This window comes from Pelmatolapia mariae, linkage group LG13 (genome assembly GCF_036321145.2).
Source record: "Pelmatolapia mariae isolate MD_Pm_ZW linkage group LG13, Pm_UMD_F_2, whole genome shotgun sequence".
NCBI lineage: Eukaryota > Metazoa > Chordata > Actinopteri > Cichliformes > Cichlidae > Pelmatolapia > Pelmatolapia mariae.
This window is the reverse complement of record NC_086238.1, coordinates 7,433,891-7,452,828: the sequence shown is the minus strand read 5'-3', so window position 1 is coordinate 7,452,828 and position 18,938 is coordinate 7,433,891. Positions and strand designations below refer to the sequence as shown.

Below are 18,938 nucleotides of genomic sequence, written 5' to 3'. Positions count from 1 at the left end.
CAGAGGCATTTGTAGAGAAGTAACTGGGAAATATTAAAATTCAGTGAAGTGTGTCCACCAGAGCCATCGTGGTTAAACTTCTACCACGGACTTCTTTTTTGTTTGCACAGTGTAATCGGCTGTTCACTCTCAGTTGGCTAACTTAAGCTCACTGGCTAATTTTTATAAACATATTGACTTAGTTGATTGGTTTTTCTTTTCTCCTTGAGCCCCTGTCAGCTGAGAGGAGTTTCCACTACGGCTTGAGAAAATACCACAGAGCACTCTCAGCTCTACCTGATGACTACACAGATCTGTTATACTCCTGGCTGAGTGCAGGACAGCTCACACAGTGGCCGCTGCTGAAAAAGGGGTTATATCTTTTCCAAGGAAAGATTGGACAGTCACCTCTTTAACACAGATACTCTTCTTTATAAGGTAAGAAGGCTCCACATTATGGTTGGACAGGAGATTTCAGACTGATGAAATTTTGTTAAAAAAATGTGTTTGGATTTAAAGTAAATGTTAGGTCAATAATTTTTACCCTTATGGAAAATATATTATGATAGACAATATGGTCATAGGAGTTACCGATACAATCTACCCAAACCGAACAGACTTTCTGGAAAACTAATCTTCAAAATGTTTTTTGGGAGGCTTTTTGGGTTTTAATTTCCATAAAAAACTCCTGAGGCCAGTGGCATGTTTTGTTATTGTGATTTTGAACTAATTACTGTCCATGTGACCACATTCCAGTGTCCCACAGTCAGGACTATTACGGCATGCTTGACTCACTTTGAAATAATTCCACTAATCCAGGAACAAGTATGCCACTGCCACAGCTCATAATGAGGAGCACGCATGAATGCAACGTGTATGTTTTCCTCATAATCCGTGACACATTGATCAATATTGAATGTGTGCTCGAACAATAATTGAACTAATAATTTAATAGAGAGTGGAAAATAGCTGGGTTCTTTGTTTTGTTTTGCATTGTAAGGCAAGCTTGCAGAGAAATTAAAGACACTGCATGCATAAAGTGGAAGGCCGGGGTAATAACACTAGTTCATGACAGAAACGACCTATGCTAATAACCACACATACCAGTATTTTGTCTCTCAGAGCTCTCTCAGTAAGCCTCGTTTCAACACTGGCTGTGCTGATGGGTTTATCTCTCATATGCCCACAGTTCTGCACAGCCTGTCTGCTTCCTAACCAGCTGTAGGTCCCACTGCCTCCCTCTGTGTTCCTGGCACTGTCAGGGACACAAAGGTTTACTCAATCACTGGTTTCCATGCATGCAACAATAAGCAAATATTTACATCTGCCAAGTTCAAACCCTGTTCACTGTCTGTGTGTTGTCACTCTGTCTTCCATGCGCACCTTGCTATTTTTCTCACATATGCAGCTTGCGTATTTTCTTCCAATCTCTCACAGACTGACTGGTTGATGCTTAATGGTTACTTTTAAAGAACAAGACTGGCTTCTATTCTATAGAGTAAGACATGGCAGACCAACAGTGTGTCTTTCTTTCAATTCTTCATTAACCTTAGTTAATTTCATTTTTTTAAAACCTACATAAAACAAATCAAAAAGAGTGGGATACTCATTTCTGATGCAGGAGTAGGCAGTGCTCCTCTGGAGCCTTTTCAGCCGCTTGTGCTAGCTGTCAGAAAAAAGTATGAAGTAGGGGTAACATGCTAATGCTATCAGTCATTTATATATTTTACATTCTTCTTGGCAATTAAATTATACATAAAATACAAGTTTGAGAAACTGTAGCCGGTACTAAAATACTATAAACATGTGAATCTGCCATTCATCCAAATTCCAAAGGTAGATCGAGACCTGGTGACTGTGGAGGTCATTTGACTACAATGACAATGAAATCATTGTCCTGTTCAGGAAAGCAGCTTGAGATTATCTGAACTTACTGCATTTTCTTGTTGGTAGCGTTGGATGGGTGCACTGAGGTCACAAAGGGATGGATATGATCATCAACAATACTCAGGTAGGCTGTGGTGTTTAAATGATGCTCACTTGGTTCTAAAAGGTCCAAAAGTGTGCCAAAGACATACTCTCCACACCATCACACAGCCACCATCCTCAACCACTGATACAAGGTAGAATGGATCCATGCTTTCCCATTGTTTTCCATCAAATGCTAACTCAACCAATCTAAACGTTGCAGGAGAAATTGTCCAAAATCCTTTGTCCAAGTTTGGTGAGCCTTGGTGAACTGTAGCCCCAGTTTCTCGTTCTTACTGGCAGGAGCAGCACCTGCTAGGTCTTTCTACTGCTGTAGCATATCTGTGTCAAAGTTTGTCATTAGTTCAGAGATGTTGTTCTGCATACCATGGTTATTTCAGTGGTTATTTGAGTTACTGTTGCCTTCCAATCAGTTCAAACCAGTCTGCCCATATTCTTATGGCATCTGGCATCAACAAAGCTTGCCCAGAGAACTGCCTGTTATTGGGTATTTTCTCTTTTTGGCCTTTTCTCTGTAAACGGTAAAGATTGTTGTGTTGTGTATCCCAGGAGATCAAGTATTTCTGAAATTCTCAGATCTGCTGAAACATGGTAACAGCAACGCCACATTCAAAGTCACTTAAATCACTTTTCTTTCCCATTTGAACTTCAGCATCAGTCGAGTCTTGTCTTGTGCCTTAATTCAGTGAACTGGAGGGTGATTGACAGATTAGATATTTGCATTAATGAGTAGTTGAAAAATTGAAGTATTTGATAATTTACAAAATGTAGACATGATATCTATATTTCTATATCTTTAACATATCAGTCATCATCAATATCAGTAAATTCTGGCACCCCTAAAGGGTCTGGTCCATTAAAAGAGATAGTCAATAATGAATGTGTTTTCCAGTATAACAGCTACACAGGCCGAGTAATATCAATTTAGGCTTTTGGTCATTTCATTTTTTTTAATTCATGTTACCATGTTTATTGTCAAAAAACTCACCTGATGATCTAAATTCTTAAATATCTTTTTTTTTTAAAAACACTGCATATTCAAATAATTTCAATTACGCTTGTTGGCTAACGAGAAAATAAATCAAAGGGAAAATGGGCTGAAAACATGTATGTATTAATTTCTATTTCAGCGTTGTTGTTCGGGCCTGCATTCAGTTCCCAAGTGATTCACCTCAAAGTGGAGCACACACAGTAAACATAATTACTTCCCTTGTATAATATGATCTGTACAATTCATGCAAACATCTGAACGGGCCAACAGCGAGACTTATATTTGCAAGGTCTCACTGTAGCATTGTATAACACTGAATGAATGCTCTGTGTGCTTGACAAGTATATTTAAAGAGTAAATTACGCCTCCATTCATAATAATCTCAGTTTTATTGACTGTAATAACTGCACTGGGCTTTGTTTAGAGAGCAGTGCACTTGGGGTATCATGATTAAAAAACTGAACTATGCTCAGTGGTGAATAAAATGAGTTGATTAAGCCTTTTTCTTTGTCTTCTGAAACAATAGGACAAAACATTTAGGCTATTGTATGGTGTCAAGACATTATCCAAAATGTGCCAGCCAAGCAGGCAGATAACTATGTTAGGAGAGTCATCGTCAGCTCAGCTGGGAAGCAGAAAGCAAGAGAGAGAGATTTTTCTTTTGGATGCTGTTAGGTGGGAATGAGCATGGCTCCGAGCGTGGAATAAATGATGGCATGATAAAGTGGAGTGAATAATGTGATATCGAAGTGTTAACGGAAATACCATTTTCTGTGACAGGATAGGTGTACTTTTGTGATGAGTGGGTAAGTCTGATAATTGTATTTTATGTTGAGGAGTGTGCCTTTGAAGTGGACTTCTCTTTTAAGTCATACATGGTGTGTGCAGCCAAAATCAGAAACCGCAGTGGGCTAATGTTGTCTCTGTACTGAGCTGACAGATGAAAGAATTATAAGACAGCTGGTCGATGTCAGCAGGTTTCCACAGCTGGAGATTTCCAAACTTATTGACAGTTAACAGCAATGAACAGCTCTTGTTATACTTATTTGAGGTCTTGTGACCTAGACCGATGACGTAAACCGTGTCTGCAAATATCGCTGAGCTCGCTACTGCACAGTGCGATCTTTCACTGTGTATTTGTGGTATTTTGTACTTTAAGATGTAAGTGGAAAATCAAATCTTAACATTTAATTCTCAACAAAAAGCATTTAAATTGAGGATTAAAAATGATTTGGGACAGCAACCTACTGTCAGCTAAAGATACATATCCAGCAAAAACAAACATGTTTATACATAATTTCGATCTGCAATTCCACGTTGCTGAATCTCTAAACTAATTATGTTTAAAGTTTTCTTTAATATTGGTTTATAATAACATTCAAGCAAGAGGAAATGTCATTCATTAATCCAAATTATATTTGTGCAAACGTCTCCTGATATTTAGCTCTCGAGGATGTGAGTCAACACAAGGGATGTTTGGGGAAGATGTTTCATAGTTTGCCCTTCAAAGACGATCAGAAGAAAAAAATATATTAACCGGTAAAGTATCCTTACAGCGACAGTAGGAAACTGTCCTGTTCGATCTTTGATTTTCTTTTTTTAGTTGAAGTTTGAAATAGAAACAGGGAAGGCACTGATCTTTGTTTTTCAAAGGACCAACTGGATTGTTCATTTTAAATGTCGTGGATAATTTGTCCCCACATGCTGTCCATCAAGTTGCACATTGTCATGGAAACAGCAACAGATAAAGAAACAAGTAGCACAGGAGAGCAGATGATAAGTCTGCCCTGTCACATTACAGCAGTTCATATCTTTGTATTTGCAGTCTTTCTTTGTTTCATTTCAACTACAGAACCTCTTGGTTTGCAGGGGAAATAAATGAAGACTTGGAGCACAATTCTGATACAAGACATTTTTCTTTTCTTTGTCTTTTCATAGCCCTCAAATACGGATATCACCGCTTCACTGCACAGAAATGTCCTGTCGCTGGGTGTGTGGTGGGGGTAAGAGGCAAGTGTGAGGCGAGTGTGTCTCTTAGAGCAACAGCAGAGACGGTCTATTCTCAGGCAACAGTTACTGGATATCTTCAGTGGACTTTCCAGCTTGTTTCGGACTGAAGATACCCCCAGAGGTGGTTGTAAAGAGTCCACAGAGACATTTTCCTCCCTCTTCACTGGAGCCCATAAGGTCCTACCATCACTTTAAGTCTCCAAGATATCCACGCCAACACAACCTGTGAAGTTAGCAACTCCTCCAGAAGTGGCAGAAACCTTTGGGAGAAGAGCCCAATCTAAACCCACCATGAGAGTCTCAGTTTCCCAACTGAACGTGTGCAGACCGAATCCTACCTACCTGATGCCAAGTGACTTCAGACGGGCCTACTCACCAGCTGATGGATTGGCAGTGAAAGATCCCGGAAAGAAGAAAGTACAACTTGTGCACTGCAGACTGAGCTATACAGAGGAAGACAGAAAGCAGGAAGTGATTGGTGGCTCAGTAAAGAACCTGTTCTCCTCACAGCCTTCTTACCGGTCTTGTGTTTATCACGAGGTGCCTCTGAGGTGCACTAGATCCTTTGTGTTTTTGGACAAGCCACTTTGTATTTCCCTTGTGGAACTACAGGGGAAAGGAGCACGTAAACCAGCTTTGTGTAGGTCTACTTTGTCAATTCGCCTTGGTGCCTCGTCCTGCCACAGATCCTCTAAAGATAGCAAACCAGCCAAAAGCAATGAGGGATATGTGAAATCCAGAGCAGCCGTGTTGGACAGCAACCAACGTAATGGCCGAGAGAGCTCTTCGGGTCGCTGCAGAGGCCCTCTATCAAAGCACGGGGTCTACAGGTTCAACCGAACACCACCCGCTTGTGGTGTTAACAGCAAGAATGAGGATTCAGACATGCACTGCCTCAGTAATACTTTGGGATTATTGTCATTCAGAGGGCCAGGTCCCTCAAACACAAAGACTGGCACACAGAAGGGGAATGCAGATGAGGCTAGCTTCTCTGCATGGAGAAATTTCAGGCATAGGCAACACACTTTCGAAACTGGCTCAGGTATGAATTTCATCACCTTGATTCACAAGTCTAAAAATTTAAAGTGGCCATGCCAACTGATCTGTATACTCCTTTGACTGCCTTATATATTCTAAAGCTGCTGTAGATAAGATTGCATTATTCTGTAGGTGTGAAAGTAATCTAAATGTGGTCTTGGAGGGTAGAAAGTCTCATTTTTTCACTCTGCCTGTCACCTTTTGATTTATACTTCATGCATGGATAATAGACTCACACACACCTACCACACTTATCCTACTGTACATTCACATTGTTTAAATAAATCCCAGCTGATACAAGCACACACTCAGCTCAACTGCAAGCTTTATTAAAGTGCAAACACTTTCTTTCATCCTCCTTTTACTTTTCACACTTTGCTGCTGCATATCTTAACAATAGACTTAAAATAAACTGGAGGATTTTAAGAATCTTCCAATCTCTTAAGAAGTCAGGACAAGATTTTATGAAAGGATTATTTGAAAAAGTGTATAATTTTATTTATGCCACAGAGGAATTTCCTGTTTTAGATGGCAATTGAGACAATAAACCAGCCCCAAAATAACAGAGTTGTTCAGCACATGTGAGATTTTCAGTGTCACACTACAACATGGTCTATTATTAAATGCAAAATTTGGTCTTTTGGTGTAGGAGACCAACTATTTCACTTCAAACACCATCTTAAAACACACACTGCTGAGAGGTAGTCTTATCTGTGCAATGTTTGAATAAATCCTTAAATATGAAGTTACAGTAGCCACATATCTTATCTTAGTTTAAGACAGAAAAAATGGGGAAGCAGTTAAACAGGATGTGTACAAAGGTATAAAAATCAACATATCTGCACTTCTAAAACTGACTAAAAAGCCTCACTTGCTTGTAGGCAGGAGCCCAGTAGGCCTATAGCACTGAAATTTGAGGTCCTAGACAAATAATCATCTCCTTGGTGAAATTCCTCTGGTTTTTACTTCATCACTGTTTTACATTCCAAGTGACTGTTCTTTGTACTCATTTTATATTTTTCACTTGATGTAAGATGAAAAGCTGTTAATGGATGATTTCCTTTTCACTGGAATTTATAGTGAAGCCAAGAGGGAAAGCTACCTCCTATAGAAATAGTTTGACCGGTGACGCTACTTTGTAATAGTGCTCTATATACATGCCATATGCTTATGACAGGGTATTCAGTGGAGATATATATTCTACAAAAGCTACAGGAATGGGGTTACGGGTGCTGGATGGATGCGCTGCCATCTTTTACATTATTCATGGGCCACACTCGTGTTCCCTCTGGGTTTTTCTATCTATCTGTGTGTGTGTGTGTGTGTGTGTGTGTGTGTGTGTGTGTGTGTGTGTGTGTGTGTGTGTGTGTGTGTGTGTGTGTGTGTGTGTATCCCTTTGCAAATTATAAAAGTTTAGCTGGAGCTTAAGCATACTGTGAAATCTTTATTACAGTGACGGAAAGAAATTAACTGGAACAAACTGCAAAAGATACTGCTTAACACAAACACAACTTCAAATTATTTTTGCTTGTGAAACGGGGAAAATCATCTTGCTCTTTGAAATCTACTTTGGGTTTGATTGACAAGACTCCCCAAATTAAATTTCACTTTTTTCTGTGTCCGTCAAGTGGTCTCCGAAACATGGAGCAAGCAAGAGAGACCTGCAAAGGGCAAAAAGATGACTGTTCCACAGAAAACTGAAAGAGTTCCTACTTTGGATAAGACCTGTTATTATGATTCCCAACTGAAGACCAGTTCTCTAGAAGGCACTCCCAAGACTCTCAGCCTCCAAGTATGAGCCATTTTTCTATACTGTTTTTTGTTTGTTTGTTTGTTTGTTTATTGATTTGTTTGTTTGTTTGTTTGTTTGTTTGTTTTAAGAAAGCTACTTCAGAGTTTATATTGACCTTTTTTTGGGAGGTTTTATTGAAATGAAACCTCCATGGAGTCCCACATCATAACAGAAATGTTTAAGAACAACAGCCTCATAGATATCTATTTTTGGTGATACCCAGAAAAATGCTTTATTGGCTGCAAGAGCTGTTTGTTGTTGCAATGCCACAAATGGCCAGAGGGGTCAAATTTCCCTATAGCCTAAATCAGCGGTCCCCAACCTTTTTTGCGCCACGGACCGGTTTATGCCCGACAATATTTTCACGGACCGGCCTTTAAGGTGTCGCGGATAAATACAACAAAATAAAACTAGTACCGGTACCGAAAAAAGAAGATTTATTCATAACACACGTGAAAAGACCGAGGAAAACCCAGTTAACGATAAAAACGATTACAAAATAACGCTGAAAACCGATAAAAACCCTGAAAACCATACATTTCACACCTGAGCCTCAACTCTCGCGGCCCGGTACCAAACGACTCACGGACCGGTACCGGTCCGAGGCCCGGGGGTTGGGGACCACTGGCCTAAATGACAGAATTGTAACCAGTTAATAGTACTTAATGCTCCACTTTTTTTGCACATATGCATCAGTACTTCTACAAATTTAAAGAGATCTTGTATCTACATAAGGCTATAGAAAAACATGGTCTAATATATGCATCTATCTATCTATCTATCTATCTATCTATCTATCTATCTATCTATCGATCTTTATTCTCAAATGTTTGACTTTATTGTTGACATTTAAACTCAGTTTTTGCCTTGCTGACTTTGTTTCTCAAATGCAAAATTGTGTTTTTATACTTCAGGACTTTGTAAATTAAGTTTTTACACAAGTTTTCCAAAATTTGGCATCAAATTTATAATAAGCACATGAGTCATAAAAAACCAAAATTTTTGCCTCAGTATTTGGTATGTTGTGTTTGTTCATTTTCAATTAAATTTAGGGTTTCAAATGGGTTGAAAGGCATTGCATTTTGTTTTATTTATTTTTTACACAGTGTCCCAGTTTTTGTTTCTTTGTTTTTTGTTTTTTGAAGGGTGTTGTAGGTGGTTTTACTGAAATGATTTCAGGCACTCTTTCAGCTGTGTAAGATATTATTAAATATAATTTCAAGGAAAGAAAAAAAAATAGACCAGACCCTCCAGTGGCAAATTGACTTCCAAATTTCTTCTCTTTCCACTCCTTTTGATCCATCAAAGTTAAAGAAAAATGTTGAAGGTGAGTGAAGCTACTGTGGATAGAAATTCACAAATAATTATTCTACAAGGCACAGAATCATGACCAATAATACAAAGGTTGTTTTGGAGGGAAGAAAATGCTACAAAAAGCAGTTTGGTATTGTCACAATGCAACCACATAAGATGGAAGAGGGCAGTATATGTGCCATGTGTAACCTTTAAAATCCTCATTAGTCAAGTTTTACATATGTACACTGCTCAATTAAGCTTTCCCACACAGAGAGTGTTAATTTGTTTTCCTGTTGAAATGAACATCTGTAAACAGCTGCATCATCTCAATGGGTGATTTGAGAGATTTTTTTTATTATTATTACTTTAGCTGTTTTTCTCATTTTTACATTTTAGTTCAAAAGTGGACCCACTTGCAGACTCAAACACAAAGCAGAATAAAAGCAAGCTTTATTATCAAGTCTACCTCTGAAACTGAAACACAGAGACCTACTCAAGGGAAACAAGAAAGTAAAACAGACACTCCAACAAAGGATGGGGCAGGGCTATTTATACACAGAAAACAGGCTGGGGATGAGAAACAGAAGAGAAATGAGATGTAGGCAAATGCAATCAGGACAATAAAGAGACAGGAAGTAAAACTCTAATCAATGGAGAAAGCCACCTATCAGAATAAAACAGTAAATTAACAAACAATTAAAAGAAGACAACACCAAGACATGAATAACCTAACTTTTGGAGAACACAATAAAATGAGACGGACTGGGAAGAAACAGAGAAACACTAAGGGAATTACACTCGTGAAAAATAATCAGCTCGGCTGAGAAACTAAAGTTGACCGAGGATTCACAACCCGAAACTAAGACTGTAAATCATTTTAACAGGCATTCAAACTCCATAAACACAAAGATACCCAAGTGAAACTTTAAGATACTAGAATAGTAATGAAAAAAATAATGAAAAAACAGGAATCCATTTCTCCATACAGACCAGAGTTCACATAATACAGAAAAACTAAAAGTGTCAGCGTACCAGGATAACAATGAATACATGAACCCAGACACAGGATCACAAAACAGAAGACAAAGACTCAAACAGATCACAAGCAATCAAACTCACGTTTAGAATAATAAAGGCACAAAAAGTTAAACTCAAATGTGCTCAATAAGATCCTAAATTCAAAAAACTTGATGAGGATGGTCCTCAGTCCTGGTCCTTGAGTTTCTCTGAAAACTTTAGATTTTTTTTTTATGTCTTTCAGCTTTATGTTTTGATTTCTGTATTATATCTATATAGACCCAGTTCTGGTTCTGTTGCTGTCTTACTTTATGATTCCTACTCATAAGATTTATTGTTTGCAATCCAGTGCTTTGTTTCTTGTATATTTATTTATTTATTTATTTTTGCATTTCAGTGTTTTCCCTGTCTCTCATCCATCTGTCTCTAATTTCTGATCGTGCCTGTACTGCCCTCGCCATCATGTTTTACATGAGACTCTTAGTATTTGTCTTTTATTTCCTGTTTTACTTTGAAGATTGGTTTTCTTTGATTCCTTACATCAGTTTACTTACTCTTTTGTCGTTATACCACCTGTCATCACAGGTTTCCTCGTCAGATTGTGCTTCTGGATTATTCGTTGCTTAATTCTTTGCGTTTAGACTTATTTTGTACTTCTGTTTTTGGCCGAAATTAAATCCTCGTTATACTGCCCCCAGCTTTGTGCTTATGGTCCCACATCTTTACATTTCGCATATTTTGGCACATGGGTTCAACAAGTTAAGGAGAAAAAAGAAAAAAACTACTAATTACAGTTTCCCTTTTTTCTTTTTGCTATTTGAAAGCATTTTTGTAGTTTTATCTTATTGCTGTGATGGGTAAAGATCCAATGAGTTCTGTGAAGCTTTTTAAAGGATTCCGCTTCCCCCTGTGAGCAAGGCTCTTCTACCTTTATCTCCACTAAAGCTAAGCATAATATTTCCATGTTGCCTCCACCTCCTAGCCATTACAAGGCTGTGAAGAGGATTTTCCAAGGTTAAGATGTAGATTAGGGATGTTTTCAAAATAGATTTCAACCCAGTGAAGATTTTCTTTCTCTTTCTACAGGATTAGTGTATATGAGATGTACTGTATTCTTCCAACAAACAAGCAGCTTACTGTATATATATTCCCCACCCAACCCCAGGAGGCTTTGGAGCTCTTCAGACCAGACTTCATCAGCCAATCTCAGGGTAGACTGAGGAGGTTGGAGCAGAGGGCTAGGATAAGGAAATCACTGCAGGACTCCAATCCAGACCTGGTGCAGGGCCTTAGGGAAAATCGTGTCAAGCAAAAGAGGAACTGCACCACACCAGATCCACTTAGCGGTAAGCAGCTGAATAACTCATGTCGAAACCTGGAGCAGAAGTAAGCCACTTAGTAGAATATAATGTCACATACTTATTGGCCCACCAATCTGAATGATTTGATTCTGCTGTAAAATGACAGCAGCACATCAGGAGCTCTAAGTAACAGCGAATGATCCTGGAGGTTGTGGAAGTAAAAGTAAGGCAGGAGCTCTTGCAACAACAGCAGGCAATCCACAGTGTAGCTACTGCAGATCAGATAGGATTCAGTCCAGAGCAGGCCCTCATCTCCTACATTGATCTTTTACCATGTATCCCATCTCTTCTGTCACTTCTACAGAGACAGAAACATTCATCAAATCCATGAAGCACTAGGATGAAAGCTCCTCCAGTCAGTGTAGTTTTCTGGAGACACTGCAGCCTCTAACACACAGAGTGAGAAATAATTAAATAAGAAGCTCGTGGTCATACCATATTGAATTTTGCTGGCATTTTGAGGAACTGTGAATTGTTTCTCCAATAATTCTTTTTAACCTAACTAAACTGGGGTGGACTGAAACAAAGGGGGGCGACATTACATTTTATTCCCTTTAAAGTGTAGTGGCATTTATCCAACTTTGCTCTCTGCTGGACATTATCTGGTACTGCAGATCGGTTAAAGCACTGTTTTCTGCATGCAGGAAATAAAAAGGTTTCAAAAAATAGACCATAATAATCCTTTAGTTTTGTTTTGTGCTATTTCAAGTTAAAAAAAAGATTAGTCAAAAAAGCATTCATATGCAATGCCAAGTATAATTTTAAATACATATAATGATGTGTATTTTTTTTTAATTGTGGTTGGGTTATTTAAGATTCATAAAGGTGTTCACTGTGCAAGAAATTGGCTTCTATATACATTTTTCTGAGCATTAATCTCCAGTTTGTGCTTTTGAAAAATGTGGGATTTTATTACATTGGTGGAATATGAGCTCTCCACAGGTCACATAATATCAAATGTTCATAAATGCATCCTAATTTGAAGAGTAGCAACACATCACATAATAATTATTTCGTGGCTTTTTTTGCTGGATAACAGCCTGTTTTTTTCTGAAGTTAGGAGGGATGTGTTTTCAGATCATCTCTCGGCTCTGAATTTTGTTTTGGAAGGTCATGGCGGGGTCATGAAATTAGGAACCATGAATAGCTCACAGTCATCTCTGACTGAAGTTTGGATTCTAATTATAAACAGAGTTAGTAGGACTAGATATGCTCGTGCTTGGCATGTGTGTGGGTTTGATATCTGTCCATGTATGTGTGTTTGTGAGTGCTCGCACTAATACAGAGGTGTGTGTGTGTGTGTGTGTGTGTGTGTAACTGTCTGAAACAGAGAGATCACACACAGCCCTCAGTGTTCATTTACATATGTGAGATTCATTTACATTTTAATTCTTATTTGTTATTCCTGTGTGTTTGTGTGTGTGTGCATCATATTATTGCCTGTGTGTGTGTCTGTGTGTGTGGGTGTGTGTGTGTGGGTGTCCTAGATAACCTTTTCAAGCCTAGAGAGAGGTCTATATCGAGTAGAGAGATGCAGCTGAGGTCCAGACGGTGAGTTCTCAGATCAAACCAGAGTCAGACATTGTCACTCTTCTTCTTGTTGCACTGTGCTTTTTTTAATTCAGCACAATCCATCACCCTCATATCTGGATGCATCCACACAATGCACATTCACACATATGCATGCTGTATGGATACAATAGATCTTTGACGCCCAAATGTCTTGGCAGGAGATATGAGCTTTCCTCTGTATACCTTATCTATTTTTTTTTCTTCCCTTATCTGGAAAGGCACACCTGATCAGATGATGGCTGCCCATTGTAATTTTTTTTCAAAAGCAACATTATCTGGCTTGGAGGATCTCTTGACAAATTGGCTGTAGTTGCGGGAATGAAAAAGGAGTCTGAGCGAGACCTGTTTATCAGTGGATCCAGGTTTTTCACTGGCTGTGGTCTCACTAGATAAAACCTCATCTCTAGTATGCCAGTCTGCTGGCATGGCTCAGCCACCCTCAAACTTCTGATACTATATTCCCCTGCTGCGTATGAATATGCCTTTTTCTGTCTGTAGGATTTACAACATGCTGCCAGAGGTGACAAAGAGAAAGGAGGAGGAAAAAAGAAGGGCTGTATCTCAAACCAACAGACTGCGGGCCGAAGTCTTTAAAAAGGTAGTGCTTGGGTGATTTTGGTATAAAAATCAGTCCTGAACACTGATTATTGTGCATGAAAACTGTCAACATTAAAAATGCTCCCGAAGAACAAAAGAAAACACAAGAAGGGTTGATCCAAAGGATGGCATTGTGGGGCACAGATTAGTATAGCGTCAACTCACAGCAAGAAGGTTTTGGATTGTGACCTGCTAGTCAGGTGGGAAGTTTTTGTTCTGGTTTTGGATAGCCTCACTTCCCCCCACAGTTGAGCGACATTTGCGTGAAATTAATTGGTGTTTCTAATTTGGCTGCGGTTGTGAGGAACTCTCTGTGTTAGCCTACGGATGGACTGGCAACTAGTCCAGCATGTACCCTGCCTCTAGCTCAACTCCACCTGGGATAGGCTCCAGCCCCACTCTCTAGTTTGATAGTTGTACCCATAGAACCCCAAAACTGCTCATTTTTAAATACATATTTTGTGCTGTTTAACATTACAAATGCAACAATGTATTGAATCGAATGCAAAGATAAATGGAAGGCAACTGAAAACTGAGTTTGTACAGCTCTAACAAGCTTAAAAATTCAGTTTTTTGGTATGACCACCTTTATTCTTCAACACAGCCTTCACTCTTTTAGGTAAGCTTTCTTTGAATCGCTCTAAGTAGTCTTCAGGAATAGTTCTCCAGGTCTTTTGCTCTTTCTTGGATGTTGGCTGCCTTTTGTTCTATTCTCTGTCAAGATGATCTCACATTGCTTCAACAATGTAGAAGCTCAGTCCCTTGGAGGCCAATCTGTGACTGTGGACTTGTGTGTTTTTCTATCCAGCTATGCTTTTATTGTGCTGGCAGTGTGTCCGGGATCATTGTAATGCTGAAAAAAGAAGCTGTAGCCATTCAGATGCTTTCTGGATGGTTTTGCATGGTGGATCAAAATAAAAGTACTGAAATGCATAGCGTACACTCTGTTTTACAGATGGAGACACTCACTGTTGTATCTCTCTCCTGACCCCCTCCATACATATTAACTGTTTGAGACAAAGTGTAAAAATTTGGTTCATCACTCCATAAGACCTGTTGCCACTGATTTTCAATCCAATTTAATTGACATACATTAGTCTTGTCTCCCTGTTTTCCCTTTCTTTCTCACTGAGACCATTTGTAATCAGACTTTGTTGAAAAGTAGATTGTTGACACGGTTGAAGGTGTAGGTCCATCTCTCAGGTCCTGTAAATGTTTTTCACCGTATTTCTTCAGGTCATGATTTTCAGATACTACTGTAGTTTTTCAGAACTGCCACTTTCTCTTTTGTCCTCCAGTTGTCCAGTTTTCTCGGTTTTTAAGGACACACTGCACATCATGCTAAGATATAACACATTTTCAGACAATAGCTCATTAGGATTCACCTTGTTGGTCCAAAAATACATGTTTATGCTTGTCAAATTGTGTTATCTTTTCAATAAAAGAAACAAGGTATGACTTTTATGGCAGGTGTCAAGTAACAAAGTGCCTAAAGATATTATTTAAAATTGGTTCTTTGCAAAAATGTATACATAACCCTGGTTCATCCTTTGACTTAGGTGCCGTTTTGAATGATTCTTAGGTAAGTGTTAAGCTGCTGGACTGAAAATGAGTTAAAAAAAAAAAAAAAAAGGCAGTCACCGTCCGCAGAAAAGCTTTTAAAGTCTTTCAGAGAGCGTGGAGGACTGTTGCTCAAGACCACTCAAAAAAATTTACAAGTCTGGCTCCTTTAAAGCAAAATATAAATAAATGAGGGGTGGCTCAAGACTTTTGCACAGTACTGTATACTCAAGTAATATTTCAGTATTTTCAGTTGTATTTGACTGGATTAATTAATAGAAACATAATCACACACAGCCAAAAAAACAAGAGGCCAGTCATTCTTCAGCATGTTAGCATGTTTTAGCATATTTCTCAGAAAAGCTAAAAGCAAACAATTTCACAGAAAAACCAACTTAAACAAATTATAATATATATGTTCAGATGTCTTTAACCATCTGCAATTATATCTTGATTAATGAATATAGTGTCCGCATCTAAAAATGAAACGTGGTTTGATCCTTGTCCACCAGAGGTCACTGCTCAACTGCTGATGTTTCTGTCATTTCTCACTCTGGAGTATCGCCAGTGTATGAATTCAACATTAAGGTCTATCTAAACACAAATCCTCATATTTGCTTGAAATCTGTTATTTGCGGTGTGTTCAAAAATCAGAAAGCATTAAAGAACCTTCTTATCAGTCATGCCAGAACAAAATCATTACTGCATTACAGCTAAGCCTGTTTCATCCTTTACACAACCATGTCGTTTTGGCTTTCACTGCTACAGAAAAATCTAGCACTACAAAAGCTTATATCCATTAGGCAATGCTGACATGATGCAGCACAGATGAAGGATGTGGAGGCATCCACATCCTCCAACTGTTAGGGGCCTGTGGCGAATGAATGATATATTTAGGACATGCGGTGTCAGACAGATCCATTCGGCTTCCCTTATGATCGAGCCTTCAGTCTCTAACATAACCAGAACAATGAATTCACTGTCAGTCAGGTGAGATGTGAAAAATGTGAAGAGATGTGAAGAGATGTCTCCAATCTCTTACAGATAATTACACAATTATGACAGTCTCAGTGTGTGTGTGTGTGTGTGTGTGTGCGCACAAAAGACAGACAGAGAGAGAGAGAAACGGTGTGTGCACATGTTTTTCCATGATCTTATTCAATATGATCTAAAATTGAAAGGCTTATTTCTCCTTTGCCACTGTGTAGGCACGCTGGGAACCATTTTGCCTTAGGCCTCCCTTTCATTTTTAAGAAAACTGTGAATCTACAGTAAATCACAGTCGTGTGGTTTACTGACACAGCGAGCAACTGTAGAAGAAAGTGTGATGTCAAATCGCTCTGTAAGAGAATATTTTATTTCCTGGTGAAATGGAGCAGTTATGATGCCAGTGTGACCTTCCCACCTCTCAAATGAAGCCATTAGCTGGGCCCAACCACAGAGACTGAGAGAAAAGGAGTGTGTTCCTCCCTAACAAACACTGTGTGCTTTAGAGGTTTCATGTCATCAGAAATTCTCCAACCCACACACACACACATGCACACACAGGGGGGAGCCCAGCTAAGACTCACAGCAGGGTCTGATAGCACAGTGTAGAGGGTGGGTGGTTGTGAATGCTGGCTGAAATTTCATTTCAGCTGTTGTGTAGTACTGTAAGAGAAGCATGATTGCATAGCAGGGGTGTATGGTCAGGAAGCAAGCTATAATTATTCCCCCTACCTGAGCTTAGCCTTCTCAGGGGTGAAGCTGATGGAAGTGAAAGCCAATTTGGCAGCCTGAGTCTTACCTGAGTGACGCTGAGCTGTTCTTAAAAGAGAAGGGAGGTCTAAGAGTAGACAGATATGTTTTTGATCTGTTTCTCAGGAGATTGTTGTTTTTCTTGTCTTGCAGAAAATTCTGGATCAGGTCCTGCAAAGATAAATCAGACACCGGCGAATGGGGATACTTCACTGACCAGTCACTGAATCTTCAAGTTTAACACTTTGCAATAATAATTACTGTATAACTCCTTTAATTTCTTACTTAAGTCATGCTATGTCATTTGATGTTGTATTTTTGCATCCTGTAACCCAAAAAAAAAATGATATTGCAGATATTGTCACCAGGCTTTTATTAGTTGAGGATAATGTATTTTGGCTATTATCTGTTACTGATATGATTCAATCTGACACTAAACAGAGATGCCAGATTATTATTAAATAGGCAATTTTGTAAAAGTAGTCTGCAGGTGAAAATTGCATGAAGTGAAATCTGTGTGAGATCAATTGTGTGCAAACAATAACAAAGCCCACACACCCCACCTACCACCGACAATTGCTCATTACCGACAAATGTGATGAGTTTATCAGTTGTCAGGTCTTTTTTGCTGGTCAAATAAACATGCAGCAGTCAAACAAAACAGACATAATCATCTAAATTGACCAGTTTCTTTCCTGGTGGTTTTCTTCATTGGATATATCTTTTTCCACAAATGTCGCTCAAGGGCTGCAAAATAAACTGAATGTATCCCTCGGACATTCTGCGTTAAAGTTATTTTACAGGAAGTCAAGCCTTGGTGCTTTAACCAGAAAACCTTGGCTGTCATTGTTTCTGTACAGTAGGTGTTCATAAAGCAGGAGAGGGAGGCTATGTTTCGTCATTGACTTCACATGTGCCTCGAGGCCTGTGGAACCTCCCATCCGGAACAGTGGAATTTCAAGCTAATCGAACTCAGGAGACTTGCAGCACCCGTGAAAGGGGCCTTTGTCACACAGCTCCAAACCAAAGATGACATTGTAATAAGAGAGGAGACTCCTGAGCACAGCCTGGGACCGCAGACCACATATACCTTGTAAAGGTGACTGACAACTCTGTGGCATTTAAACAGTGTCTGCTGGGATGAGGAGAGAAGACGGGAAGGACATGTGCTGCAGGAAAAACACAGTATATTCAAAGAGTAAATTCTTTGGTGAGTCAGTTGCTTTGGAGTAAATGCAAAATGTTACGTTAAATGTTTAATAAAGGTTAAATTTGCTTACTGCTGTATTTCATTCTCCACTAGGATTAAAGTGATTAATTAAGGCCCTTAGGTGCAGTAAACAGCATCAATAACTACTGACTTTACTCCTGCCTGTGTTGTCAGGCCAGCAAAGCCATTTTGCAAAAGTAATGCGCACGGGAGAAATGTCCTCCTGCCATGTAGACTGGTTCCAGTTGATGAACACATACTGACAGGCAGTCGTATAAGAGGAGACGAGTGCTTGTCAGTCAGCCCGTCTCTCTCTGAGGCATCATGTGTCTGTATGTCACAGCGTTATCTCCGCAGAATGTGTACTATGTGCTCTGAGGCCCCTCAGCTGGCTTCCCAATGGCTTTGACTGACTCAAGTGCCCTGAGGGGTAAGACTGATATGGCAGGCTTAGAAAGAAGTGAGCTTACAGTGCTAAATGTGTATGTCCATGCAAAGCCACTCATTACAAGCGTTTAGTCATTAGGCATATCCCTAGCAGGCATACTATTTGGACATCTAGCCTCAATGACATCATGTGTTTTTATATTTAGGTGTATTAAGGCTTTAAAGCCATCAAAGAATCTCAGGCTGAACAATAGGTAGTCATTTAAAAAGACAAAACTATATCAGCTCTGTACTATAGATATGCATCAACAACAGCTCAACAGGGTTCAATCATTTTCTTCAGAGAAAATTAAAATCTACAGACACTGTCTGACACACTTTTAAAGACCTAACGCAGACATA

The 18,938-nt window shown here is 39.2% G+C and overlaps 1 protein-coding gene across 4 annotated transcripts; it reads left to right on the top strand.

Moving 5' to 3' along the window:
* Positions 1 to 238: 238 nt before the first annotated feature.
* On the top strand, positions 239 to 18,198 carry LOC134640025 (uncharacterized). Of its 4 annotated transcripts, XM_063491585.1 has the most exons (8): positions 239 to 417; positions 1,933 to 1,990; positions 4,898 to 6,011; positions 7,636 to 7,799; positions 11,278 to 11,458; positions 12,961 to 13,024; positions 13,544 to 13,643; positions 17,093 to 18,198. In XM_063491585.1, exons 3-8 carry the CDS (start codon positions 5,261 to 5,263, stop codon positions 17,120 to 17,122), a joined length of 1,290 nt encoding a protein of 429 aa, XP_063347655.1. In that variant the 5' UTR covers positions 239 to 417; positions 1,933 to 1,990; positions 4,898 to 5,260; the 3' UTR covers positions 17,123 to 18,198. The 4 variants fall into 4 exon arrangements, with proteins under 4 accessions (XP_063347655.1, XP_063347656.1, XP_063347657.1 ...); XM_063491586.1 differs by lacking the exon at positions 1,933 to 1,990; XM_063491587.1 differs by lacking the exons at positions 12,961 to 13,024; positions 13,544 to 13,643.
* Positions 18,199 to 18,938: the final 740 nt, after the last annotated feature.

What these genes read in the sequence shown, in the direction of transcription:
- LOC134640025 (XM_063491586.1), top strand. Translation starts at nt 5,261, where the DNA reads ATGAGAGTCTCAGTTTCCCAACTGAACGTGTGCAGACCGAATCCTACC. An exon ending in CACTTTCGAAACTGGCTCAG is followed by an intron (nt 6,012 to 7,635) that starts GTATGAATTTCA and finishes GTGTCCGTCAAG; the next exon opens with TGGTCTCCGAAACATGGAGC. An exon ending in GGGCCGAAGTCTTTAAAAAG is followed by an intron (nt 13,644 to 17,092) that starts GTAGTGCTTGGG and finishes CTTGTCTTGCAG; the next exon opens with AAAATTCTGGATCAGGTCCT.